This window comes from Chrysemys picta, chromosome 15 (assembly GCF_011386835.1).
Source record: "Chrysemys picta bellii isolate R12L10 chromosome 15, ASM1138683v2, whole genome shotgun sequence".
Taxonomy (NCBI): domain Eukaryota; kingdom Metazoa; phylum Chordata; order Testudines; family Emydidae; genus Chrysemys; species Chrysemys picta.
In genome coordinates, this window is record NC_088805.1 from 29,785,222 (window position 1) to 29,809,459 (window position 24,238).

The 24,238-nt window shown below is 47.9% G+C and overlaps 1 protein-coding gene across 1 annotated transcript in view; it reads left to right on the forward strand.

Annotated features, from left to right (window-relative positions):
* Window positions 1-24,238, forward strand: part of WSCD2 (WSC domain containing 2) — a 139,223-nt gene that overhangs the window by 68,854 nt on the left and 46,131 nt on the right. Inside the window, exons 3-4 of the mRNA XM_005298579.5 lie at window positions 14,372-14,486; window positions 18,536-18,720. Of these exons, the coding sequence (XP_005298636.1) occupies window positions 14,372-14,486; window positions 18,536-18,720 (300 nt within the window). The remainder of the gene's footprint in view (window positions 1-14,371; window positions 14,487-18,535; window positions 18,721-24,238) is intronic.

A 24,238-nucleotide genomic window follows, 5' to 3' on the forward strand; every position in this document is an offset into this window, starting at 1 on the left:
GTGTATTTGCTGCATGGCCTGTAAAGTGCTTTGGGATTCTTTGGGATGAAAGGCACAATCTAGACAAAACTACATTTACTATGAATATTGCCATTGTATTTACAACGCTAATGCCACTTAACTACTAACAAAGCCATCAGATGAGAAATAATACATATTTGCTGGATGGCTGTTTTCCAGCAAGTCAACATGGTCCAAATTCACTTCTGTTCCATTGACATCGATAGAGTTACACCAGGTCTGAATTTGTCCAAATGCATTATTTATCAGGATTATATCATAGTAGCTCTGTTATTAACTCTTAGCTTCTGCTATTCCAACTGGGCTGTACTATGCTCATCATGCCCCTCTTAGCCCCTCATTAACTCATTACCCTTGCATTTCCCTAATTATTCAGTAGCCTTCCTAATAAGTTGCAGTTCATCTATGTCAAGAGCAGTGTACTAAACATAACGCACATCAGTCACTGGCCCGTTAAAAATTACTGGAGTAATCCAATATCAGTTGGATTTATCATGAACAAAATTAGTTGACCTTCTGAAACCTGTTCAGCATTGTGGAAATGCCAAGTTATGCTGAAAATAATTGGAAGCAATGAGCTATTACTATTCTGTGGTTAATGTTATCAGGGCACATTTCCATCAATCTTCCTCCCGTCTTCTCCTCATCCTCCAAAAGTCTTTTAAGAGTTTCTAAGAGGATCTTTTAAGAGGTCTAAGAGGATCCGACAACCTTTAACTGTTCAAGTTGAACCCCAAAAAACAAACACAGTCGGTGTTGTCCCTGGGATGCACTGTGGTTTGGATGGCACCCATGCAGTGGGGTGTGGAGAGTATGGATTTTGGCTTAGGTAGCTGTGATGGTTGCAGACTCCAAGCAGGAGCTGAAGAATGTTATCCGTCAGGAGCACGGGACGGCTTGGTATTAGCAAGTTCCTTTGCTGCTGCATCTGATACCAAGGTGATGGATTTGGCGTATGAATCTAGACAGATGAAGAAAGAGAGAATGAAAGGCCCAAATCGTTATAATTGTGCATTGCAACGTGCAGAATTCTTTCCAAGCCAGAGTGAGCCCATAATGAAGCTGTTCTATAGGTCTGATCCAATGCCTACTGAAGTCAATAAAAATATGTGCTTGGTGCATGGGAACGATGGGCCAAATCACTATGGAAGTATACAGGAACACAGGCAAAGAGGTCAGATTATTCTGTTCATAAATGTATCAGGCTCCATCTTCAGACTACTTAGGGTGTGTGCCTCCACTGCTCCCATTGGGGAAAAATGTATAAAAAGAACTGGGTCCCCTTCTGTGATTTGCCCCCAGTTGGCTCCACATTCTCCGGGCCAGATCCAGGCCATTAACTTCAGCTGAGTTACACTAATTTGCACCCTCTGAGGCTCTAGTCTGATGGGTCTGTTGTCTGTGACACTATGCTTCAAGCGCCTCAGGAGTGGGGCTAGATTTGGATCAGTTAATTCAGAGTAACTCCAGTGAAGACAGCACTGGTTTAAAACCAGTCCGAGATCAGACATAGGCTTCTTGACTTGTAATTTGCCCTGTAAATCATCCCGATTATCCCTGGCAGCCAATAAATACATGAATACTATCATTACTTGGCCAGATTCTCATCTCAGTGTCACAGGAACAAATCCAGAGTAATTCCAAATAGGTTCTAACGACCGGCCTGGACTTGGGATGATCTCACCACAGCAGGATTCCCATGTCAAAGCTACAGCTGGGAATCCATAGTTAGGAGGAGGTTGAGTCTAGGCTATAAGCAAGGTCAAGGGCTCCACTTGAAAGGAGACACTGAACGTAAATGGTATTTGTCTGTGTGTCTTTGAATCCCAGTGCTTGTGGCCACATCCCTGCTGATGGACAACTAGGGCCCCTGCTCACCTGAAGCTAACAGGTTTGCTCTAGGTCTAGGCCCAAGACGGGGCTCTGACGCCGTTGCCGTGAAATAAGGGGTAACTAAACAAATCCAGAGATAAAAGGGACTTGACCCCTGTAGGATTCAGGAACGTGTTTTAAAGAAACCATTTGACTTCTGCACATTCAAGAGCAAATCGGAGATACGTTCAGAGTTGTGTGCCTCGGGCGACTCCTGTCCTAATCAGTAAACTGCACATCGCCCGTCAAAACAGATTAATAAACGTTACATTAACAGATTACCAAATAGCTGACTACCCACCCAGCACTTGGGAAATTGCTTTTTTCTTCCTTTAAAAAAAAAAATCGGCCCAAGAAATGACTGTAGGTTCAGTTCGCTGAACAAACATGTCACGTGACTCTCATCTGCAATGTAGCTTTTCAGCAGAGCATGTATTTTGTCTCTGATTAGAAAAGAAAAGTCGAAGGCAATGAGAATTATGTCGGCCACACTTATTAGTGGTGATACAATACCCCAGACAAAGCTTCTAGCATGGGTACCTGCCTGCTTTAATTTTGACTGGCTCGGGTAACTGGTGCACAATGTATTACCTGAGTACCAGAGCTTCCCTAGTCTTCAACAATATTCTCATTCATAATTAGAGCTGGCTGAATAGTGCAGTATATTTTCCCTGACTATTCCTCTGAATGTTTAAATGAATCCACCCCAGCCCCGTTCGCCCTGTTCTGCGTACTCTTTCCCAGTCCCACTAACAACGGAGAGACCGAGTTTTGCAGGCATGAATGCGTGCGGGAAACAGGTGTCAAGTTTCCATGCGTGGCTGTTCCTGGAAACCTAATTTCTCAGGTGTGCATGTTAGCACACAGCTCATCCAATCAGGGAACAGAAAAAATACACCTGTCACAACCAAGAAGCATCCAATCAGGGACCATAAGCAATATATGTGACTTGACTTATCTGACCAATCATGACTAGCCAACATGACTAGCTTATAGGGTGCATATTGAATACCATCAGAAGCCTGTTCATAATCAATCCACAGAGTTTTCAAAATGTTAGATCATTTCCAATAATGAATATGTTTAAGGCAATTCTTATTTGCTTGCAGATCACTTTGAAAAAGGCTAAATTTGTCTAATAAACCATTTCTTATGAATTATGTATTCAACTCTATCCCCACCTACTGACACGTTCCACAAGTACTGTTCTTTGTCCTAGAACAATCTTAACTCTGCCCTGTACTGACCCAATGCAGTAACCACACAGTGATGATAAAGGCATTTTAGTATATGTGGTTCCAGATTTTTAAAGGCACACTAGATTTTTTTTCATGCTGTTTCTCCCCACATGGCCTCATTATGGGGCAGAGTTAAGGTTGTTTGGGTGCTTTAACTGGGTTTTCCTTACATGCTTGGATTTCTTGCACTCTAAATGTCCTGAGTTTGTAATACTTCGTTTTGAGACTATTTCAACATCCTTGGCACATGTTCACGCTGACTTTACGGATACATACTTTTAACCTTTTCACACTATCTTAATCTCATCTTTGTCTGGGGATAGAAAAAAAATACTTTAGTGCTGTACGGTCATGACTCAGACCACTATGGTAACAACATCACAAGCTGTAGGGTCCATTCTTGTAGGATACTGTGTCTTTTAAATATAAAAAATGTTGGGGGTGAGAACCCTTCTTTGAAAAGCTTTCTAAGGCATGTTTGAATTGCAACCTGCGGTGTAACTCACCTTAGAGACACGCAGGACCAGATGCTGACCTGCGGTCAAGGAGAAATAGCTGCATCTCAGGAACAGAGCAGAAAGGTTACTTTAAGGCACCTGCACGATCCCCTGATACTGGGGCCTTCCTGGCATCGCCATAGCAGTTCTGATGCAAGTGCGATTTTGCAGATATCACTCCATCACCTAGGCTGGCCTGATTCTGATCCTACTGGCAATTTACATGATTGAGTGCAAGATTTGTAGATTTCCAAGGCCAGAAGGGACCGTTGTGATCATCCCATCTGATCTTCTGTGTAACACAGACCAGAGAACTGCCCAAAATAATTCCCAGAGTAGATCTTTTAGAAGAACATCCAGTCTTGATTTAAAAATGGCCAGTGATGGAGAATCCACCACGACCCTTGGTAAATTGTTCCAATGGTTCATTACTCTCACCGTTAAAACTGTCTGCCGTATTGCAGCCTATTTTCTCCCCTATATCATGCTTTGGACATGAAATGTGGTTTTCTATCTACACCATCTCAGGACCTCCACCTCCATTAAAGTGACAGACAAATTTACATTTTGGCCATTAAAACTTTTTGTTCCTTTCAAATAAAGGTTTCTCTTTCAACTTAATTTAAAATATGTGAATCCATCCGTTATTATTAGACAAAGATCTGGGACAATTGGTACATTTCCATGAAATATATTGATTCGCCAGCCTTGGGAAAGTAAAGGTTTTGTGAAATACATCAATAAAATAAAAAGAGAGAGCTAAAAGATCATTTCTTTGAAGTAAGTGTTTGCAGGTGCCAAGTCTCTTACAGATTTCCCCACAGCCAGTTCAGGCCTAATAGAAGATTGACTCTATCACTTCTACAGCGACTCAAAGCAATGCTTTCCCCAAGCAGTTTTCAACCGTTCCAACAATACCGGAAGCAGGAGATGCTCCCCGAATGCAGTCTGTATCCAGACGGAATTTAGTGTTCATTACACCCAGGGCCCTGTCTATGTGCGTGGGAGCACGGCTGTTCATCTCAGAAGGCAGAGGTCATGCTGTGATAGTGCCGTCCTATTTCACTCTGCCTTTCGACAGGAGAGATGGCGTAGCGACAGAAAATACACTTCTGGCAGATCGTTGAGGATACACCAATCTATGACCCAGCTCTAGCAACTCTATGTGAGCTCCCTGAGTCTGCAATGACTGTGTTAGGGAACTGCGTATTGTCCCATCCGCCATTTCAAGCAGCTTTCCCCATGACACGCTGCCGTGAACAAGCGGCTCACACTGAGATGCTCGGAGTTGGCGGAATGCAGCATTGGGTCTGCAATGAAACTGTATCGTGATGGGTTCAGCATGCAGCACTCATGGCTGCCAGACAGACGAGGCGAAGGCACCAAGGTCTCTGCTGAGCTTCAAACCAAATGGTAATTGTCCCAGTGCTGCAGCCTCATTTTCTGCCTGTTAAAATTAGCTCAGTGTCGGTTTTGTCCCTGCTTTGCAGACTTTCCCCCCAACTTACTGGTATTGTAACTATAATTTCCTATGGACGGAACCGAAATTAACTCCCGCTCAGTTCTTCAGCTGCATAAAAATGCATGACAGAAAGAAAGACACATGGCATGCTAGCTGCCTTATTGTTTTTTAAAAGATAGTATGTTCTGGGTGACTTCCTGGCTCAGCGGATCTGTACGTTCTGGGTGACTTCCTGGCTCCGTGGATCTGTATTGGCATAAGAAGTCTAACTTCCACATTGCAGGTTTGAATGTGACCGTGGTCTGTAATGATCAGAAGCTATTATCCAGTCTGTTTTCTGACCCAGGGGAAAGGAGTTGTATTATGTCCATTAAGTTCCTTATAGGCAGATGACCACAAAAATTACCCCCTCATTTGGTACAAAATAGGCCCACAGAGAAGTCAAGGACTTGAATGGGCCATTCAGACTGAAATCCACCCTTTCCCCAGGGCCAGGAATCAGTATATTAGGAGGACAGCACGGGGAAAAGCTTGCTTTGTTGATGTACCTTTTTGGTGAATAAACAGAGGACTTCAGTCTGACAACCCGGTCCCTTTCTCCACACCGACATGCACCAGACAAAGGAGAAAGCTATCCCTTGTGCACTTTTATAGTGGGATGAGGTTTGTGTTGACCTCACTGCCAAATAAAATACATCTGTAGGCACATCTTTCTATTTTTGCCAATAGCAGCTGCTTGCACTGTTATTTGATTCATGAACAGGTTTCAAATGCAAATCAACAACTCTCTAGAGGAAAGAAAAGGGAAACACAAAAAGCGTGGGTAACTGTGAGAGGTGCTGGCCTCTCCCATTGAAAGGTAGCATGGAGAGATTTCATGGACTCAGACAAAGGACATCTGCTGAGAACCTGAAAGCCCCTTCTAGCCTGGCCTGACGTTAAAGAGCAGTACATTCAAAACAAGCAGAAACAGGTTTCAATAGACAGCAGGTAGTCAGTGTGTGGACTTCCCGGCGAAGGAGTTCGTCAAAGCTGGTCTGGTTAATTTCAAGACCACCCTTAACATTTTCAGCTCCTGCGTGCAGCCATGATTGTGTGTTTGATCCCTGGCACACTTCACAGCAGATGGGGTGTGGAAGCCAGGATGCAATTCGCCCGCCCTTGCCTCCCCCCCCCAAACAACAACCAAACACAGCACTGAACATCGTCAGATACACTTTCTTTTTTTGCTGTCCTCTGGATATTGGCCATTACTGAGGCAAGACTACATGCACATATGGTATCTCTTCTGCTCCTGTATTAAAGGCCTTCTTGACAAATACTGCCCTATAGATCTTAGTGAAGAATCGAGAAGCAGAACAGAAAGGACTTCAGTTTAATCCCTTTGGTAGGGGAAAGAAAACCTCCTCGGTGTAAGGCTCCCACATCTTGTCTGCTATCTGTATTGATTCTTCTTCTGCTTTAAGTCCCTCTCCTAGACGGCTTGCAGCTCTCTGCACCATCGTGTCTGAGGCACGTTATACTCAGAGCATATATTTAAAAAGCAAACAAACAAACAGGATGTTTTGCTGAACAGCTCGACTTAAAAGAGAAAGCAACGGCGCTGCAGGTGCAGTGTGCAGATGTTCTCCGAGCTGTATTGCCTCTCGCCGCTCTCCCATGTGTACTTGAGCCACATTAAGCTCCTTCCGACTCCATTATTCCTTCGCCAGTTGCCTAGTCAGTGTGGGGAATGATTGACATTTGTCAGGAGTCTGATGGTGGCCCAGACATCAGGCACTACGTTATATGCTAGTTTGCATGCCGAGCAGTCTGGCTTTTCACTGAAGCACCTGCACGGATGCTGCCTGTGAGCTACCCAGGCGTCTACACGCTGGGCCTCCTCCAAAGTCGGCCATGTTTTATTGTCCGGCGTGACCAGCGCTGACAGATTATCACTTTTCCTGTGGGGGGCAGCGTGGTCCAGTGGAGGGGCACTGGGCTGGAAGTCAGGACACCTGTCTTCTGTTCCTTGCTCGGATGCATGGCCCTTGGGCAAATGGCTTCACTTCGCTTTCCCCTCCTGTTCTTTGTCTGTGTCTTGTCTCTTCAGATGTAAGCTCTTCGGGGCAGCGACTCCCTCGCATGATATGTAAGCACGGAGCTCAGTTGAGCCCTCTAGATGTTACTATCATACAAATTCCTCCTCCTCCTTGTTTCCAACTTGGAGACAGCTCTGCTTGTGGGGAGCAGAGTTTCTGAGGGGGGGTTCTCCAAGGGTCCCAAGGGAGTTAGGCACCAGCTCAAGAACTCAACAGGAGTTGGGCGTCTCATGCCTTTAGGCCCCTTTGCAGAATCCAGCTTTATTTCCTAAAGGATATGGCAGCTGGCAACCCACTTAATGGCCGGATTGTCATACTCTACCCACCTTCCCTGTGGAATCCAGAGCTCCCCCGTGTTTGTGACGGCCACTAGCTCATGCTCTCGTTCCTCCCTCCCTTTCCATGGTGCTACATAAAGCTACGCCGTGGGCTTCTCTTTGGTGATTAATGCAGCAGATATGCAACCCCGAGAGAGACACCCAGACCTTCGGCAGCCTCATTATTTGGAATCTATGAGGTGTGCAGGCAAGTGTAATGGTCCCCACAATGCATTATTCATGACCCATATAAATCCTGAGCTGGAAGTACCAACCTTTACACAGATGGAAGAGTAACTAGGACTTCTTGATTAAATGCTGCAAGCCTGTGGGCTTGATCAAATGCCCCTCCACTTCCACTGAAGCATGCCCGTGTTTGTAAGGATAGATGTGACAATACCCAGCCACCTTCACAAATGTGCTGTGTGCCACGTAGCTTTTCATAAAAGGTGTCTAGTGCCTGGGACAGAAACTGTCTTCCTTTGATGACGCCTACAGTGACTTAACGAAATACACTTGCACACAGGATTCCATGTGCAGAGTTGGCTGTAAAAAATAATTGTGAACCAAACCCCTGGCTGTAGAATGAGAGGTTGGAATAACATCCCTTTGGAAACTTGTCCCCTTGTTCACACTAGGGATAGTGCCCTGCCCAACTGGAACATGTTGCCTTTGTACAATATCATCCAGGCCCCAGTCCTGCATAACTTTACTCAGATGAGTAGCCTATTGGCTTCATTCATGAGTAAAGTTCTTCATATGAATCCGGGTTTGCAGGATGATGCACAAGATACATAAAGTATCTAATGCTTTTCTGCTCATCATAACTTAAAACCAATGTAAACATTTAATTAAAGTCTTGGAGGGGGGAAATATTTGCTCACGAACAATGGCTTGTAGCCGGGAGCAAATTTCCTTTGTTGGGCTTGACCAACCTGACATTCCTTTAAGAGCATCATAAGCCCTGGATTGTCACTGCATGATGCAGCGAGAACAGGATGTGCATGTTGCTGCTAGCACAGAGATTACTCTGCCTACTGCAGATTTGCTCCTGCTCTCCTTTCTCTCTCCCTGGCCCCGTGTGTCTCCCACTTCCTTTTGCATTGTCCAACAGTTCTGACCTTTCCTATCTGCCTGGTCCAGCTGCCTCCAGCTTCTCCACCTGCCCAAGCCACTTCTTGCCTTTAGAACAAAGAAAAGCAAATACATCTCCAGCCACAGGAGGTCAGAGACAAATGCTGTGGCTGTATTTTAAGAAGGCCTAGGTAACTTTATGTCCATTGCTAGCATTTGTCCTTGTGCATGCTAGGCTAGGGGGAATCAGACCTCACACTTCAGGATATATCTTGTTGCCTAGAGATTGTTGTAGGGATGCATGAGAACAGAAAGCCCCACCTAACAGAATTCCGGGCCTGACTTCCTTACACTTTAGAAACTCCTGGGCTCCAGGCCCCGTTTCTGAAGAGCTCCATGTTGCAGAGTGAAAGACGGAGTGGGCTTCCTTCCTTGTGCATTAAGCCCTCGAGCATCTCTGTGATTCTCTACGGCGTGCAAGATGGAGCGCCAAGCACGTTGCCTTTCCCTGTTCCCTCCCCAAGCCCCGTGTAAAACACACACGTTTGTATCCTGGAACAAACGTCTGGAGAGTGTCCACAGCTGCTTCTACCAAGGCGCAAACGGCCCTGAGCTAAGCGGCAATCCGTTAACTCAAGGTAAAAAAGACTAGGAAGCAAATGCCCCCTTACAGGAAACGTCACCCAGCAATCAGGTTAATTTCACCCTTTTGCCCAGCGCACAACGTCCTCCTCGAGAGGCTGAGCCAGCAGATCTGGTGACAATCAAACGCACCAATAAAAATAAAAAGCAAAGACCGAGAGGTGCCTCAGTTTCTCCTCGCAATGTATTGCCAGCTCAGCCCTTGATGTGGAAGCTGCTTCCGACAGTCGGGGCCAGATCCTCGGTTGATGTAGCTCAGCACAGCTGCACGAACGTCAATAGGCCGGTGCTGATTTATATCCTTGTTCAGAATCTGACCTTTCTTCAGTATTTTAAAATTCATTTGATTCACCACCATTCTATCCTCTTGTCCCGTTTTTCTTCTTCCAAGCCCTTCTGGTAAGAGCATTTTTTCTACTAGTGAGACTTCCGTTCTAAAGTTAGCCGTGGTTTATGCATAAACTTATGAAAAAATATGATGACTTTGCTGTAATTTTAAGAATTGCTGCTTTTCCATCAGGGAAATCATGTAGTTTTTACATGCACATCGAAAACCAATGGACGGATCTTTTTGTAGGTGCAAGATTTAAGTTGCACAGCGCAGCATTTGAAACCAACAGGCAGGGCCAAATCCCGAAGACCCGAGTGGGTTTTTACTCAGTCCTTGCTGAGGCAAAGACTTCGTTTGACTTTGATGGGGTAAAACCTGGGTTTAATGCCAAGCCTGCTGCCATCAGTGGGGGGGAGTTGGTGGGGGGAGGTCTTTCGTTGTTAGCACTGATGACTTTGTTCCAAAGACGTCTTTGCCCAAGCATGTGTGACGGCTGCCATCTTAGCTGACAGGCCGGGAATTGAACTGGCAACCTCCAGTGCTAAAAGCCTGAGCTAAAAAAGCCAGGCTTGTTGCAGCCATTGGGGCTGTAACGATGCATTTCTTCTGCCGAGCGGCACGGTGGGGGTCCTTTGACACATGCTCACCAGAGGGTTACACCTGCACTCTGTGATTTATCTGCTGTAGCTCTGTGGTGCTGATGGGACTTGTGCACAGTAGGTGGGGGACCCGCCCCAGCCTCACCATCTGATTCCAAGTATTCGCTGTGCCTGCTGGCACTAATTTCCTAAGCATCTCTGCCGGGTTGTCTCGGCTCTCTCACTTGAAGTGCTAGGTATTCTGCCTCACTCTGGGATGCGGAGAATCAACTGACTGGTGCTAAACATGATGGATTGAGCCATCTTCCTGGCCTTGGCTGCTGTATTTTTTTTTTTAATGTAAGGCAAGTCCTTGAAAGGACTGTGCTAATTATATACTATATAGCTTATGGTTTGTATGAATTAGCCCTGAAACAACTGTTCACTCTGCAAATACAAGGAGCCTTTGCTCGGAATGACCTGGGATATTGTTAGCTGATAGGTAAAAAGAGAATTCGTCCCCTGATAGATAGTGCTATCAGGCTGCTAGAGAGAGTAAAGAGCGGGGAGCAGTAACGATAAGGTGAGCCAAAACACCCACAATTAGCTCGAGCCTGCAGCTACTGGAAGTGCCCTCTTCAGGCAAAGGGCTTGCCCTAGACTCTCCAAAATTCACACTTACTGTTCAGAGCCAGAATTGAATCCCGTAGCCACAGGCTTGCCCATAGAAATGGGTGAAAATGGGGGGAAACAGAGGAGAGAGAATGCAAATACTGGAAAGTGTCCTGCTCTACCTGTATAGCTGTGGCATGATCTGCGAACCCACAAGGAAGAGACAGCACCTGGCTATGTGCCCCATGCCGAACCTTGGGATACAGGACCTGTCTTCACACCCATCCTCCCGTTGTGCCTGAAATAAGGAACCAAAGCTCAATTGTGTGTAGCCCTTTGGCCCCTTCACACCATTCCGGCAGCATTAATCCAAAGGGGCTTTCCATTGGGAAATACCTGAGCGTAGGGCTTGCTCAGGTTGTGTCCAATTTACATAGCCAGCCTGACATTGTCCTCCTCTTTACCCTCTGCCCAAGGGGCTATCGCTGGAGCACTTCTCTGCTTTGACTAGTCTCAGCTGCTGCAAGGTATTTTCTACTGGCCGGCTCTCAGACACTACAGAGGTGAATGCAGTACAAGAACCTCTATAGATTCCATTTAAATATAATTTCAAAGTATAATATTGATGTTTATTTGTAAGGCTTTTTTATCCATTTAAATATTAACAGTTGCACATACAATTTTGATCTATTTAAATTTTCACGGGAAATTGGGGGTGGGTCAGACAATAATTATTTAATGACAACAGACATGGAAATTGAAAAAGTTAAAGCTGTAGAACAATTAAAACACAAATTGTCAACATCCCCTGTCAAAATATACCAAGTAAAAGTCCTTAAATCAAACTCAAAAGTTCTCAAGCAGCATTTTTTTTTTTACTTTGCCTCTCTGTAAATGTCGATGATTATCAATGGAGATATTTTGCATCGGTTTGCGTGTGCTTGGTAAAATCAGCGTTGACTGACATTGACCAATAAAAATTGAATCCTTCCAAGCTTAGATATAGAATATAATAGAATAGGGGCTGTTGAAGCTGAGTGTAATTTAGAGCAGCCTTGAGGCTGATCTAACTTATGCTGGGGGCCAGGCCAAGGACAGAGGGAGGTGCCACAATGTATGAAGCTGCCTTTGCTGCCTCTCTGTTCTTGCACCAAGTGTAGCTCAGCTGGGACTGCCCACTCTGTGTTCATGTCCCCTGCCTATTCCTGTTCTGCATCGTGAGTTACACATCCCAGGCGTTGCATCCACCTGCCACTGGCCCTGTTTCTGTGGTTCGTCCTGGGACACAGGCCGTAGCCTGATTCTCCTCTCACGTACACTAGTACTTCCATGGACGATAATGGAGCTACTCCTGGTTTACACGAGCACACTTGAGGGGGGGGGTGGAATGAGGCCTACTATTATCACACCCTCACCTATTTCCGTGGTGCGTCTTGGAGGTAGACCCCTTTCCCTTTGCCTGCAGGGTGCACCTTCAGCTGGCTGGCAAAGCACTGAGCTACATAATCAGAGGAAGGAAAACCCGCTGAGTGATTTGGAGCCAGGCAATGTTCTGTCATTAAACTCTGTGAGCAAGGTAATTCCTGACCTGATAGGAGCAGGGAAGAGGAGAGGACAGCGAGGAGAACTTCCGAACAAGGGAAAAGATGGACAGAGCTACGCGGCTCATGTCGGGCAGTGTGTGAAGACATCTCATTTCTTGGCAATCCTGAGCAGCGCAAATCACAGCAGCCAAGCAGCAGAGCCTGCCAGTCAATTGCCCTTTGCCTCCCTCCCCCCCCCCAGAAGCTGATCCCTGAAAGAGAATGAGAGGGGAAAACCCAGCGCTGAACAACGGCAGAGAAAGCAGCCGAGATGCTAATGACCATGCACAGGGCTGGGATTCTGCAGATGGAAAGGGGAACTTGTCCCCAAAACCTCAAAGGGAAGAAAAGTCCGTTCAGAAAGAGAAGCCAACGGCTGTGAAATGGCAACGCCTGCAGTTCTCTGTGCTACCCATCTAGTGTAGTGCCCGTCACCCCATTAGCAGTGGAATCATCTCTATTGAAACAAACAGCAGGTAACCATTTAGGGTTGCACTGCGCCTGGTCCGTGGTTTGTGTGTGTGTCGTGTGTGTGTGTGTGTGTGTGTGTAGGGGGAGGGATAAGGAGTCTTCCTACATCCTCCACTTATAAGGAGCAGCTCCAGTAGGGTTGCCAACTTTCTAATTTCTGAAAACTGGACACAGCAGGAGCGCCAGAACCTCCCCTGGTCCCGCCTCTTCCCGAAGCCCTGCCCCTGATTTGCCTCTTCCCCAAGGCCATGCCCCTGCTCACTTCTCTCCATTCCTCCCCATCACTCGCTGCTCTCCCCTCTCACCCTTCCTCGTCACTCGATCCTCTCCACCTCCCTCCCCTCGCCGGTTGGCCTCCCTCTGCTCCGGGGCTGGGATGGGAGCTGCAGCCCCTGACACACAGCCTGCCTACCCACGAGATGCAGGTAGGGGGCCGTCCCAGCTGAGCAGGGGCTGGTACGGGTTGATGACCCAGTGCGCCCCCACCCGCGGTAACCAGACTTTCGGTGTCCGGTCAGTACATCTGACTGGACACTGTATAGGTTCCCTTTCGACTGGACTTTCCAATCAAAAACCGGACAGCTGGCAACCCTAAGCCCCAGTCATGTTTCCTGCCCTCATAGAAGCAAGGAGAAGGTTTGGTGGGTGCAGCTTGGCCACGTCTGTGGAGAGGGGAGCAGGGGTGCACTCCCTATGCACACTGGACAGTCTTGGGAGTTATTCTGCCCCAGTCTGGCCCCTAGTCACAACATGATGATACAGGACCTGATCCCAAGCCCACTGAAGGCAAAGCAAATCTTTCCACTGAATTCCAGGGCTCTGGATCAGACCCGCGGAGAGAACTTTGCATGTGGCAATGGTTGTGGGGATGCCCAGGGTGGGATGGCATCGAGAGAACCAGCACCGGGCTTGGGATGTTTAGCCCCCTGGGCCCATCCCTGGATGGAGCCAGGACGCACAGCAAGTAGCAGGATTCTGGGTTGTGCACGGAGGTTTGTCTCCAGAACCCAGCTTAGAAGTTCTGATTGCACAGCTGGGTGGGCTCGAACAGCCATGGCGTTCTGCCGGCCGGGAACCAGAGTAACGCAGCCATGAACCAGGCCCCGTCTGGACTGTGTTTCTAGCCGCTGCATTCTCAGCTTCCCAACGTTGCAAATTACCTCCCCAAATTCAACCCCCTTAGCCCCTTCCCTGAGCCCAATGCTGCTGAGGCGAGCAGAACCTCCCACTGAAATATGGGCTGTTTCTTTAGTGATGGTTCCTTTGCGGACGTGCAGCGACTGGAGTTAAACAAGCGAATGAGTTAAGCATTCGGCCTTCCAGGGTTCTGAAAAACTCATTTTGTTTCCCTTCCTTCTCGGGAACCTGCTTTATTTGCCTGTGTATTCATTCCTTGCACCTACAGGGGTGCTTCGCTGATGGATTCCTGCTCCCCCTCTCCCTCCCCTTGACTTGCATTTCTAGGCCAGCTGAACTAACTCATGTTGAAGAGGTGAAAAATAATATTTAGCCAGAGGCTCGGATTCGGAGAGAGAGGGAGACATTGGGAGTCTCGTAACAAGCCGAATTCTTCTTCTCTTTCTTTTCCCCAGCAAAATACATTGGTTGCTACGTGGACAACACTCGCCGACGGGCGCTGCGTGGCGTGTCCTTCTTCGACTACAAAAAGATGACAGTGTTCCGTTGCCAGGACAACTGTGCCGAACGGTAGGGTGGTAAATGAACACAGCGTCTTCATTAATGTCAGCACATCAGCAGTGTCTCTCTCTTGTTGGCTCAAGCACTCCAGTTTCTTGGCCATTTTCCTTCTGTCTCTCCCCCACCCCCATCCTTAACCCCCCCTCCCGCCCCCTGGGATGTTTTGAAAGATCCTATTTTTCTCACCAGGAAAAGGCCAGGGCAGTTGATGTTTCTCATTTGGGATGAAAATGCTGTCCTGATTAGAGGGGAGCCTGAGGCCCTTTCGCTGAGCACCACCCACTGACAAAACCAAAACCCACTGACCAGATTTTCCAGCCTCCCCAAACTACCCTGGTTTTAGGCCCATTTGCTTTGGATGAAATTCACCCTGTGCAGCAGGCACTTCAATGCCACATACGCCCTCAGCCCAGGGTATAGTGCTGTACAGGCCGCGCGTTGGCCCTCTGCACAGGGTTCCCCTTTACACAGCACGAGAACCAACCGGGACCCAATCTCCAGGCCTGGAGAATACACCTTTAGTGCAACGACTGCACTGTGGGCCAAGCTGCAAGTCACAAGACACAGGCTAGTGACGTGGTTTCACATGAGACAGCCGGCATCTTTCCAGGATGCTCGGTGTGGCCTTTGAATAGCAGTAATTGCCGCTCACCCCTGAATCCCTTTTTGTTTTGGGGAGAGGGTGGGGAAAATACAGTGATCTGCGGGTGAATGAACGTCTGAAACCTTTTATTACATATGTGGCCTGGAAAAGCTCTTCCGCCCCGAGCATCGTCCCAGACATATAATGTGATTCTGTTGCCTCGATTACCATAATATCTGCGCATCTCACACATATTTACCCTCCCAGCACCCTGATGAGGTAAGGAAGTGTCATTAGCCCCATTTTTCAGATGGCAACTGAGGCCCAGAGATCTTAAGTGCCAGATTTTTAAAGGAATTGGAGCATCTAAAGATACAGAGAGTAGGCACCTAATGCCCATTGAAACCAGTTATTGAAATCCCACTAGGGACCTATCTTCATCTTTAAACGCTTGCATTGCTTTACAAATCTGACCTTATTCAAGGTCACCCAGGGAGTCTATAATGGGGAAATGGGGGGATTGAACCCTAATCGCTCACATCCGAGTATCAGCAGACACAGGGGCGCCTTCCGTGATGCCTTTGACCAGAACTTTAAGCTAAGCGGTGTCTAGGTGCCTGTCTGAATGTAAAGCTGGAGGGATGCATTAACACAGAGCGAGGAAAGGCATTTGGAAACAATTTGCTGCTTCTAAACATTCCACCAGCCACTCAGCGTTCCACGCACCAGCTCCTCCATTGCTGGGCCTTTGAAATGCACTGAAGAGGGCCTGTGTATTGCCAGATAATCCCTCCTCTAGGCTCCAGAGCAGACATTCTCACTCCTGTGTCTTCTGTAAAGTCGAGAGGCCAAAGCCCAGCACGCGGAGCCTACCTATGCCTGTGACATTCTTGAGCTTTTCCATTAGTGCAGCCATTGATACAGCAAGTGGAGTCCTGCTCGCTGATCCCCGGCTCCTCCCTGCAATCTTTCCTTGCAACGGCCACATCAGCAGGGCGGGAGACAGAATAGGAACTGAATGATCACCCATTGGTCCAAACTATATTGGACATGCAGGGATAAAGTTGCAGCTGGACCTCTAGCTCACTGCCTGTTGTGCGAGTACCCGGCTGGATGGGCACAGACTTGTGCCTGCCCTTTGCAGGGGCAAACACCTGCTAAAACATCTAATGCTTCTGTGTGCCCTTTACACAGCCTGGGAGTCCACAAGTGTTAGCATCTGCACCTTAGAAAGGAACATTGCCTCCTGTTGGGTTCGTGGGTGCAAATGCGAAGGTTTACTCCCGGGCAGCCGTTAGACAATTGAAAAGATGCATGCAGCGTTGGTACACGCACAGGTGTTTGCAGATGACAAATGCAGCTGCAGGTTCGTGTGCATGCAATTTTGCATATGTGCAGCTGCTGGCTGACTGCTAAGCACCAACGTGACTGGATAAGTGAAAGTGTGTATCTTGACTGAGTTGCCACACAATACACCACAAGATTATTTGGATTGTAAAGTCCCAGGTGCGGGGATCTCCTCTGGTCCGTGTTGTACACAGCATTGAGCTCAGCCCTGCTATTCAACAACTAATGATAATAATAAAATAATCTGAGAGTTTGCCCAGCAGCTCTCTTACTCAGCAGAATTGCGGCATGACTGGCATCTGCCTGGAGAACCCGTGTCACCCCTCGTGCTAGTCGATTTTCCGTGGCAAGCTCTGACCCTTGTCTCTAAAGGCAAAGGGGGTTCATCTCTATGTTCACTTTTCAAGCCCACCCCTGGTTCAGATAATGTTGCAATCTCTTCTTTTCAAACCCAATCGGTATCAACTAGCGGAGCTTTCTGACTCTGAGGCCCTGGAAAGTCTTGTTATTTCACCCGCAACACATATAATGTCCTTTTTGCCTGTAAGTAATGTTGCTGTCTCTTGCTTTATGATCTATAAGATGCACTAAGCACTTTTTCTTTTAAAGTGATGCTCCTTCCAGCTGGTGTCTAGTAAATCATCAGCAATGGACACACACATCCAAAAAAATCAAACACACTCTTGTTCAGAGAACTTTAGCTGTAACATGACTGCTGTGGCAACCAGAACCCTGAAATGGCTTGCGGCAAGCTGATCTCCCATTGTGCCCAGTACTTGGAGCAATTTAGATTGACTCTAGAGTGGCTGAATTGTTATGGAGAATTCTAAATGCAGCAGAATCCAGGTAATGCCACAAGCCGGGATTGGACGACAGGGGATGGATCACTCGATAATTACCCTGTTCTGTTCATTCCCTCTGGGGTACCTGGCATTGGCCACTGTTGGACGACAGGACACTGGGCTAGATGGAACATTGGTCTCACCCAGCGTGGCCGTTCTTATGTTCTTATCAGTATCTTAATCAGTGTACCAGCTTAACTGACGCAACAGCCAAGCAATGGATTCCAGGCTGGCCTGCTTCTGATTCAACGGGGCTGATTCTGATCTCACCCCCAGTTGACGCTGGTGTAACTCTGTTTCCTTAAAGGAATTACTCCTGATTTGCACCTGTTGAAGTGAAATCAGAATCATGCCTGGTTTCGCTAAATACTGGATAAATAGTGCACTGGTCAGTTTAAATGGCTCACCTGGTGCAATCTGGATGCCTGAGTTAACAGATGTGACTTGGGGCTTCCTGGTAGAGATTATCCAGGGTGTTCTCCCCAGCACCTGTTGTTCACCATTGAGGGCCTGATCCAAAGCGCATTGAAATCAGAGAGGTTAGGACCAGGCTTAGGAAAGTCAAACTGGCCTTAATAGAGGTTTCCAAAATGTGCAACTGTTTTTGCATCACCTATTTTGAGTGCAGCTCCTCTTGATTTGACAAGCATTGACCTGCCAGGGCAGTGAGCTCCCCAGGGCCACCGGGAATGGGATGTGCCTGTGATGGGCACATTTCTCTTCCCCCTGTGGTCTGTGTCGGGGAAGAGCCAAGAGTACTTGGAAGGAAAATCCACCAGCTATTGAGCGAAATTCCCCTTGCAGATCTGCACATGAAACTCTCTGTGCATAACCAGGGCTGCTGCAGATAGTCGTGGGAAATCTGCACACACAGGGCCAAATCTTGAGACCTGCTAATGTGAGCAGGAGAGGTCAGCGCCACTCAGGATTCGGCCGATAGCAAGAGCCAGGGATCAGAGTTGCAACCCACTGTGTGGAGCGGAGGGGAGAATTTATGCAGGAGAGACTTTCCACCACGTCTGTCTCGTGCGGTGGGCTCTGAGGAACCTCAACCCTTTCCAGATTAAACACGTCCCGCACTGGGGAACACTGACATTCCCAGCGCCTTGAACTGCTCGCCCACCACTGATCTCATTAGGGTTTTGAACCGTCCCCTCTGGCAGGTGCAAGAACTCAGGGGGTCAGATCCCCAGTAGCTCTACTGACTTCCAGTAGGTTTACCTGGGCCAGGCTCTGTTGTTTCACTGTGTAAAGGATGCTGCTCTGACTGTGGTTTCTACCTCCAGGGGTTACTTGTACGCCGGGTTGGAGTTCGGTGCAGAATGTTACTGTGGACACAAAATCCAGGCCTTAAATGTGAGCGAGTCTGAATGTAACATGGAGTGCAAGGGAGAGAAGAGCAACATCTGCGGAGGGGTGAACCGTCTCTCCATTTACCGGCTGGAGCTGGCCCAGGAGTCCGCCAGGAGATGTAAGTAATAACTGCGCCGCTGTCGGAAACGGAAGTTAATGAAAATGGATGGGCAGGTACAACATGGAAACAGGGAAAGTGCCTGGCTGGAAGCATTTGCATTTCCCAGAGCTTCGTGCCCACTTCTTTGGGTGAAACGCACTCCGTGGGCTTACCTGGAGGGTGCATTTCATCCCTGGTGATCACAGCACCTGGGAACAGTGCGCTCTCCTCTTCTCATGCTCAATTCATGCTGATGCCTGTAGCCCAAAGTGAATAGTGAGACCCAGGCTGGGGAGCCAATGTACCTCACGAGTCTGAGAGCTTGGCTTTGGCTGGGCTCTGATGCTTTCCTGCAATGTTCAGAGGTGTCTCTGAACTATCCGGACTTCCCCAGCTGTGGATGACTACGAGCTCTTTGGCAAGAGCTCCAGCACCTCTTGCTTCTGGCTGCAGGGAGGAGTTCAATGAGGAGAGATGCTCCGGAAGGGGCATCCCAGGCTGCTCTCTTAACTGGTTTCAGAGTAGAAGCCGTGTTAGTCTGTATCCGCAAAAAGAACAGGAGTACTTGTTAGTCTCTAAGGTGCCACAAGTATTCCTGTTCTCTTAACTGGGATTGTTTCCAGAGAAATTGCTGGGGTTTATTTGGGGGAACGCTTGTGCCAAGAGGCGTGGCACACATTGTGCCCTCAAGGTGGCCAGACTTAGGCTCCAGTGTTAAGGACAACCCCCATACTGCCCACACCCCCTCTCTGAGACAGGGGAAGCCGTCTCCTGCAGTAAGAGTGAACTATGACGGGACAATAGCTTGGCTTTAGACTCACACCCTCTAGGTCCTGTGGTGCACTATACGGTAAATGTAGGGCCACTTCAAGCAGCCATTCTGTGTCCTTCTGCTATAAAGAAAGGGGAACTTTATATTCTTCCCATCAACTTTGCCTGGCCTCTTTCTCTTTTCCAAGCTTTGCCTCCCCCCACGTTCCTTGTACGAGTGCTGGGCAACTTTGAGCCATAAACCGGGGAAAAGAGGAGATGGGGGGGGGGTTTGATGAGCCCTGGAACCCCCCCCCCTTACTGGCTTTCCTAAAGCCCCAGTTAATCTTCTAGTCCAGTGCATAGTGCACTAGACTGGGAATCAGGGGACCTGGGTTCTGTTCATGCTGCTGACCTGAGGTAAATCTCTTAATTTTTCTGCTCCCCATCAGTAAACTGGAGTTAAAGATATTCACCTTCCTTTGTAAAGTGCTTGGAGATCCACAGAGGACGAGCACTATAGAAGAGCAAAGTGTTATTATTATCTTCTGTCATTCAGGAGTCTGGAAAGGGTGATGGATCGAGTGGTTTGCCACTGGGGAGCTCTGCTCTTACCGGCTCTTGTCATTCTTCACAAGGAAAGATAAGGAGGGGCTCTCATTGCTGGTCCTAGATTCTGAGCTCAGATACACTGATGTGTATCTGGAGTAACTTGAGGGGAGTTACTCAGGATTTAACCTGGCCTGAAGTCAAAATCTGGACACAGGCCCTTTAATTCCTCTTCATCCCGCAAGGAGGGAGAGACCTTTGAATTAGGAATGTCATGTTGTTCCATTTGTCCTGCAGAAATGATGCCTGCGGAGCTGTGGGTGGGCATCAGAACTGAACGTGGGTACTTGCTGTTCCTCTAGGAGATGAAGAATATACACGGGCTCCAGAAAGGAATGAGTGGACTTCCATTCCGCTCTCCTTTGAACACATGCTCTCTCCTGCTCTCTCTTAAAGGGACTCCTTTTGGCTTCCAGTTAAGTTGAATAATACTGTAATTACCCCCCATTCTAAGCCTTTTTTCTGACACTCTTTGGCGGAAGCTGCCAAGAACGGTGTCGTTGTGATGGTAAAGTGTGCAGCAGCCGTCAAATTACTCCAACTGGGGTCTTGCCATAATCATTTTAATAAGGATGGATTGACTTCACTGGCATAATTTAGCAACAAATAATGAAAAGAAGAAAACTCGATGCCGTGTGCTTTCTGTGATGAACTATATGCCAGATTTTTTTCCTTTACAAAGATACAAGGCAGTACATGGTTAACATGTAAATCTGGGCACTGGGAAGCCCTGGGGTTTGAACTACAGGAGAACAAGATTCCATATTAATATCAAGTACCATGGGGCAGTTGTAGAAGCAGAAATCTGAAGAGCGGTAAAACTTTCATCTCATTTTGGGTGTTGGCTTTAGTGTGCAGGTGTTGGGAGGGCGGTGTTGGTGGGCTGTGATCGGAGGTCAGCTGAGATGATCTGGTGGTCGCTTTTGGTCTATGAGAGGAGGCAAGGGCCCTGGCCTCAGAACAAGTGCAAAATGATCTCTAATGCACCTTAGGCAAGACAGCCAAATGGTGAGAGACTTGCTCAGGTCAGCAGCAGAGGTGGGAACAGAATGTAGGTCTCCTGAACACCACTCCAGTGCCCACTCCCTGGCACTCTGTTGCCTCTCATTGTGTTTCCAGGCAGGGCCTGATTTTTCCCCAGTTCTCTGCCTGGCTTGGCTGAGATCAAAAAAGGCCAAGTCACTTGCCCAAGGGAGCAGCCCATTCGATTCACAACAGAGGTTCTCAAAGTGTGGAACTATGGACAGCAGAGCACTCGGAGAACCAGCTGGTCACATGGTGCTGTCTCCCAGCGGCTAACCTGCATTAAAAGAAACTCAAAATCCATTCACTGTTTCCCTACTGTGATGTTTTCAGGTTGACAGGCACGCGGTTGTCACAGGGATGTTATGGGGCGGTGGATGAGAGGGAAAGTGTCTATGAGACAATCTGAGTGTCGAAATGTGGTCCGCCCAGTGAAAACATGGGGGAATGCCTGCATTGCCCAGTGATGTGCACTTTGCTTGTTTCGGCGCATCCCACTGTTGTTGTCCAAAGCAAAGTCCGCAGCAACCTTGTGCTCGTTTGTGTCGTCCGTTGTAAGTGGTGAAATGCTCTCCATTAAAACTGCAGCATCGGCGCATCCCCCCTCAGCAGCTGTCCTGAAACGTTAAAGATGTTACAAACCTATAGGACACTTCTTATAATCAAAGGGCCTTTCCCTTGCAGTGAGCTGGCATTAGCGTTTGCCAGAAACAGAAGAGTGGGGAGAGAGAGAGAGAGAGAGAGAGTCTTGGGGAGCTGACGTTCTCTCAGAGAAGCTGTGTTATTAATTTACAGTGAAAGGTGTGTCAGCATGGACCTGTCAGACCTCATTAACCTTAATGCTGAGTTGCCGATGTCAGGATTAGTTGCAGTATTACAAAAGAGCTGTGAAATGGACTGTCTGAATCGCATTGCATACTTACAGGACTTTCATAATGAAGCCAGCACCAGCTATGCAGTGAGCCTGGCTAATTAGTTCATTCCTGCCAGGCGGACCAAAGCCTTCCTGAGTGATTGCTTGGTAAATATGCCAAATGATTTGATTTCTCGGATTGAAAACAGAGGCATAATCGTTCTTGTTTGGGGCAGACAGTGCCTGGCTGGAATGTGAGCAGCATGGAGCATACGGATCTCAAATGACTTGCGTCTGCAAGTCAGACTGGTTTAGCAACAGATAATAATAGATAATGGATTCCACTTCGATGTTACTACTTATTATTTGAGGTGGCCCTACAAGTTGTCTATACTATTGACTATTTGTGCTACTGTGGTACCTAGCGGCCCCAGGCATCGGCCAGGCCCCCATTGTGGTAGGCCCTGTACAAACACAGCACAGAAAGCCAGTTCCTGCTGCAAAGAGCTTCCAATCTGAGCGTGAGACAAGAGACAACAGATGGAAACAGACGGACAGTGGAGCAGATGGAAACAATGAAATAATATTGGTCTGTATGATAGACAGCGGTTACAGCACAGAAGTGTCCTATAGCACTTTCCATCTGGTGATCTCAGATCGTTTTCAAGTACTACTGAATTAAGACTCCTAAGCCCTCTCAGAATGATCATTCCTGATTTCTGCAGGACCCCACGGGCAACAAAGTCATCCCCCTTTTCGAGTTACTCTTTGAGGCCTATCAGTCATCCAGTTTTGAATCCATTGGATGTGTGTCATGTTTATTTTGGCCCGTTCTGGTTTCTTAATGAAAATGTCACATGGTAGCAAGTCAAACGCCTTACAGAAGTCTGAGGCCTTGTCTGCACTACACTACGAACAGGGGAGGTGCACACACTACAAAGCTACTTTTGCCGACAAAATAAAACCATCACCACAAGAGGCATAAAGCCTTTTGCAGCAAAGTTAAAGCAACAGAGCGTCAGTGCCGTCTCTGCTGTTTGTTTTGTCGACAGAACTGGCTTCCCCCAGTATCCCACAATGCCTGCCGTGACCACTCTGCTCACTGGTTTGATCTCTGCTGCCCTGCAGCCATGCGCCCCTCCCCTTTCCGAGTTCCGGGAAGTATCTGACAGCTGAGTGCGCTGCTCCCTTTGGGGAACAAAGAGCAAATCATGGAAGGCTCCTGTTGTGCCCTGCACGGGAGCACAGCGGCAGGCAGACTGCGGCTGCAGGGAGGCGGAGGGGGGGAGGGACGGGACTGCTGCAATGCTCTGACATTCCTCAGCACGGAGAGCTCCCAGAGCCGCTCTGGATGCTGCTCCCCGCAGATGAGGCGGCTGTGGGAGAACTCGGAGGGAATCACAGAACCAATCACAGAATCACAGGCAGGCAGAGCGGGCTGCTTCAGGAGAGACCAGTGTGCCAAGGAGAGCCAGGGGCTGATGTGGGGGTGGGTGGGTGTCCCCCTCACCCTGCCTCAGGATAGATCAGTCAGCCTGCTGTCTCCCCCGCCCCAGACACAGCACTCTCCCCCCCCCCAATTTCAGTTGAAAAGCGGCTGACAATCTACTTGGATGCCCCTGGAAGGATGGGAGGAGAAACCTGCATCATGTGACGCTATACCTGCCCCATGAGGCATTGCAAACCCTTCCCAAAGCACCCTGCGGCCAGTTGCACAGTGGGATAGCTACCACAATGCACTGCTGTCTATGTCCATGCAAGAGCTGTTAGTGTGGATGCACCCTGCCGACACAAGGAGCTAGTGTGGACATGCAACAGCGGTTTTAATTAAAGCGCTTTAATTAAAGTGGCATAACTTTTGCCGACAAAACTCATTAGTGTAGACAAGGCCTAAGTGTATTCCATCAACACCTTTAGAGCCAAATGTGTAATCTCATCAAAAAAGATATCAAGTTAGTTTGACAAGGTCTATTTTCCATAAACGCATGTTGATGGTCATTAATTACAGTACTCTCCTTTAATTCTTTTTAGTCAGTCCCATATCAGCCATTCCATTAGTTCGCCTGGGATCTATGTCAGGCTGATAGGCCTATAATTACCCAGGTCATCCTGTCTACCCGTTTTAAATATTGGCACAACGTTAGCTTTCTTCCAGACTTCTGGAACTTCCCCGGCGTTCTAAGACTTATCGAAACAACACTGATGATTCAAACAGTTCCTTGGCAGTCTCTTTTAAAGCTATTGGATGCCCGGGGAATGTTTAATTTCAGGAGCTGCTGCTGAATATCGTCTTTAGTTACT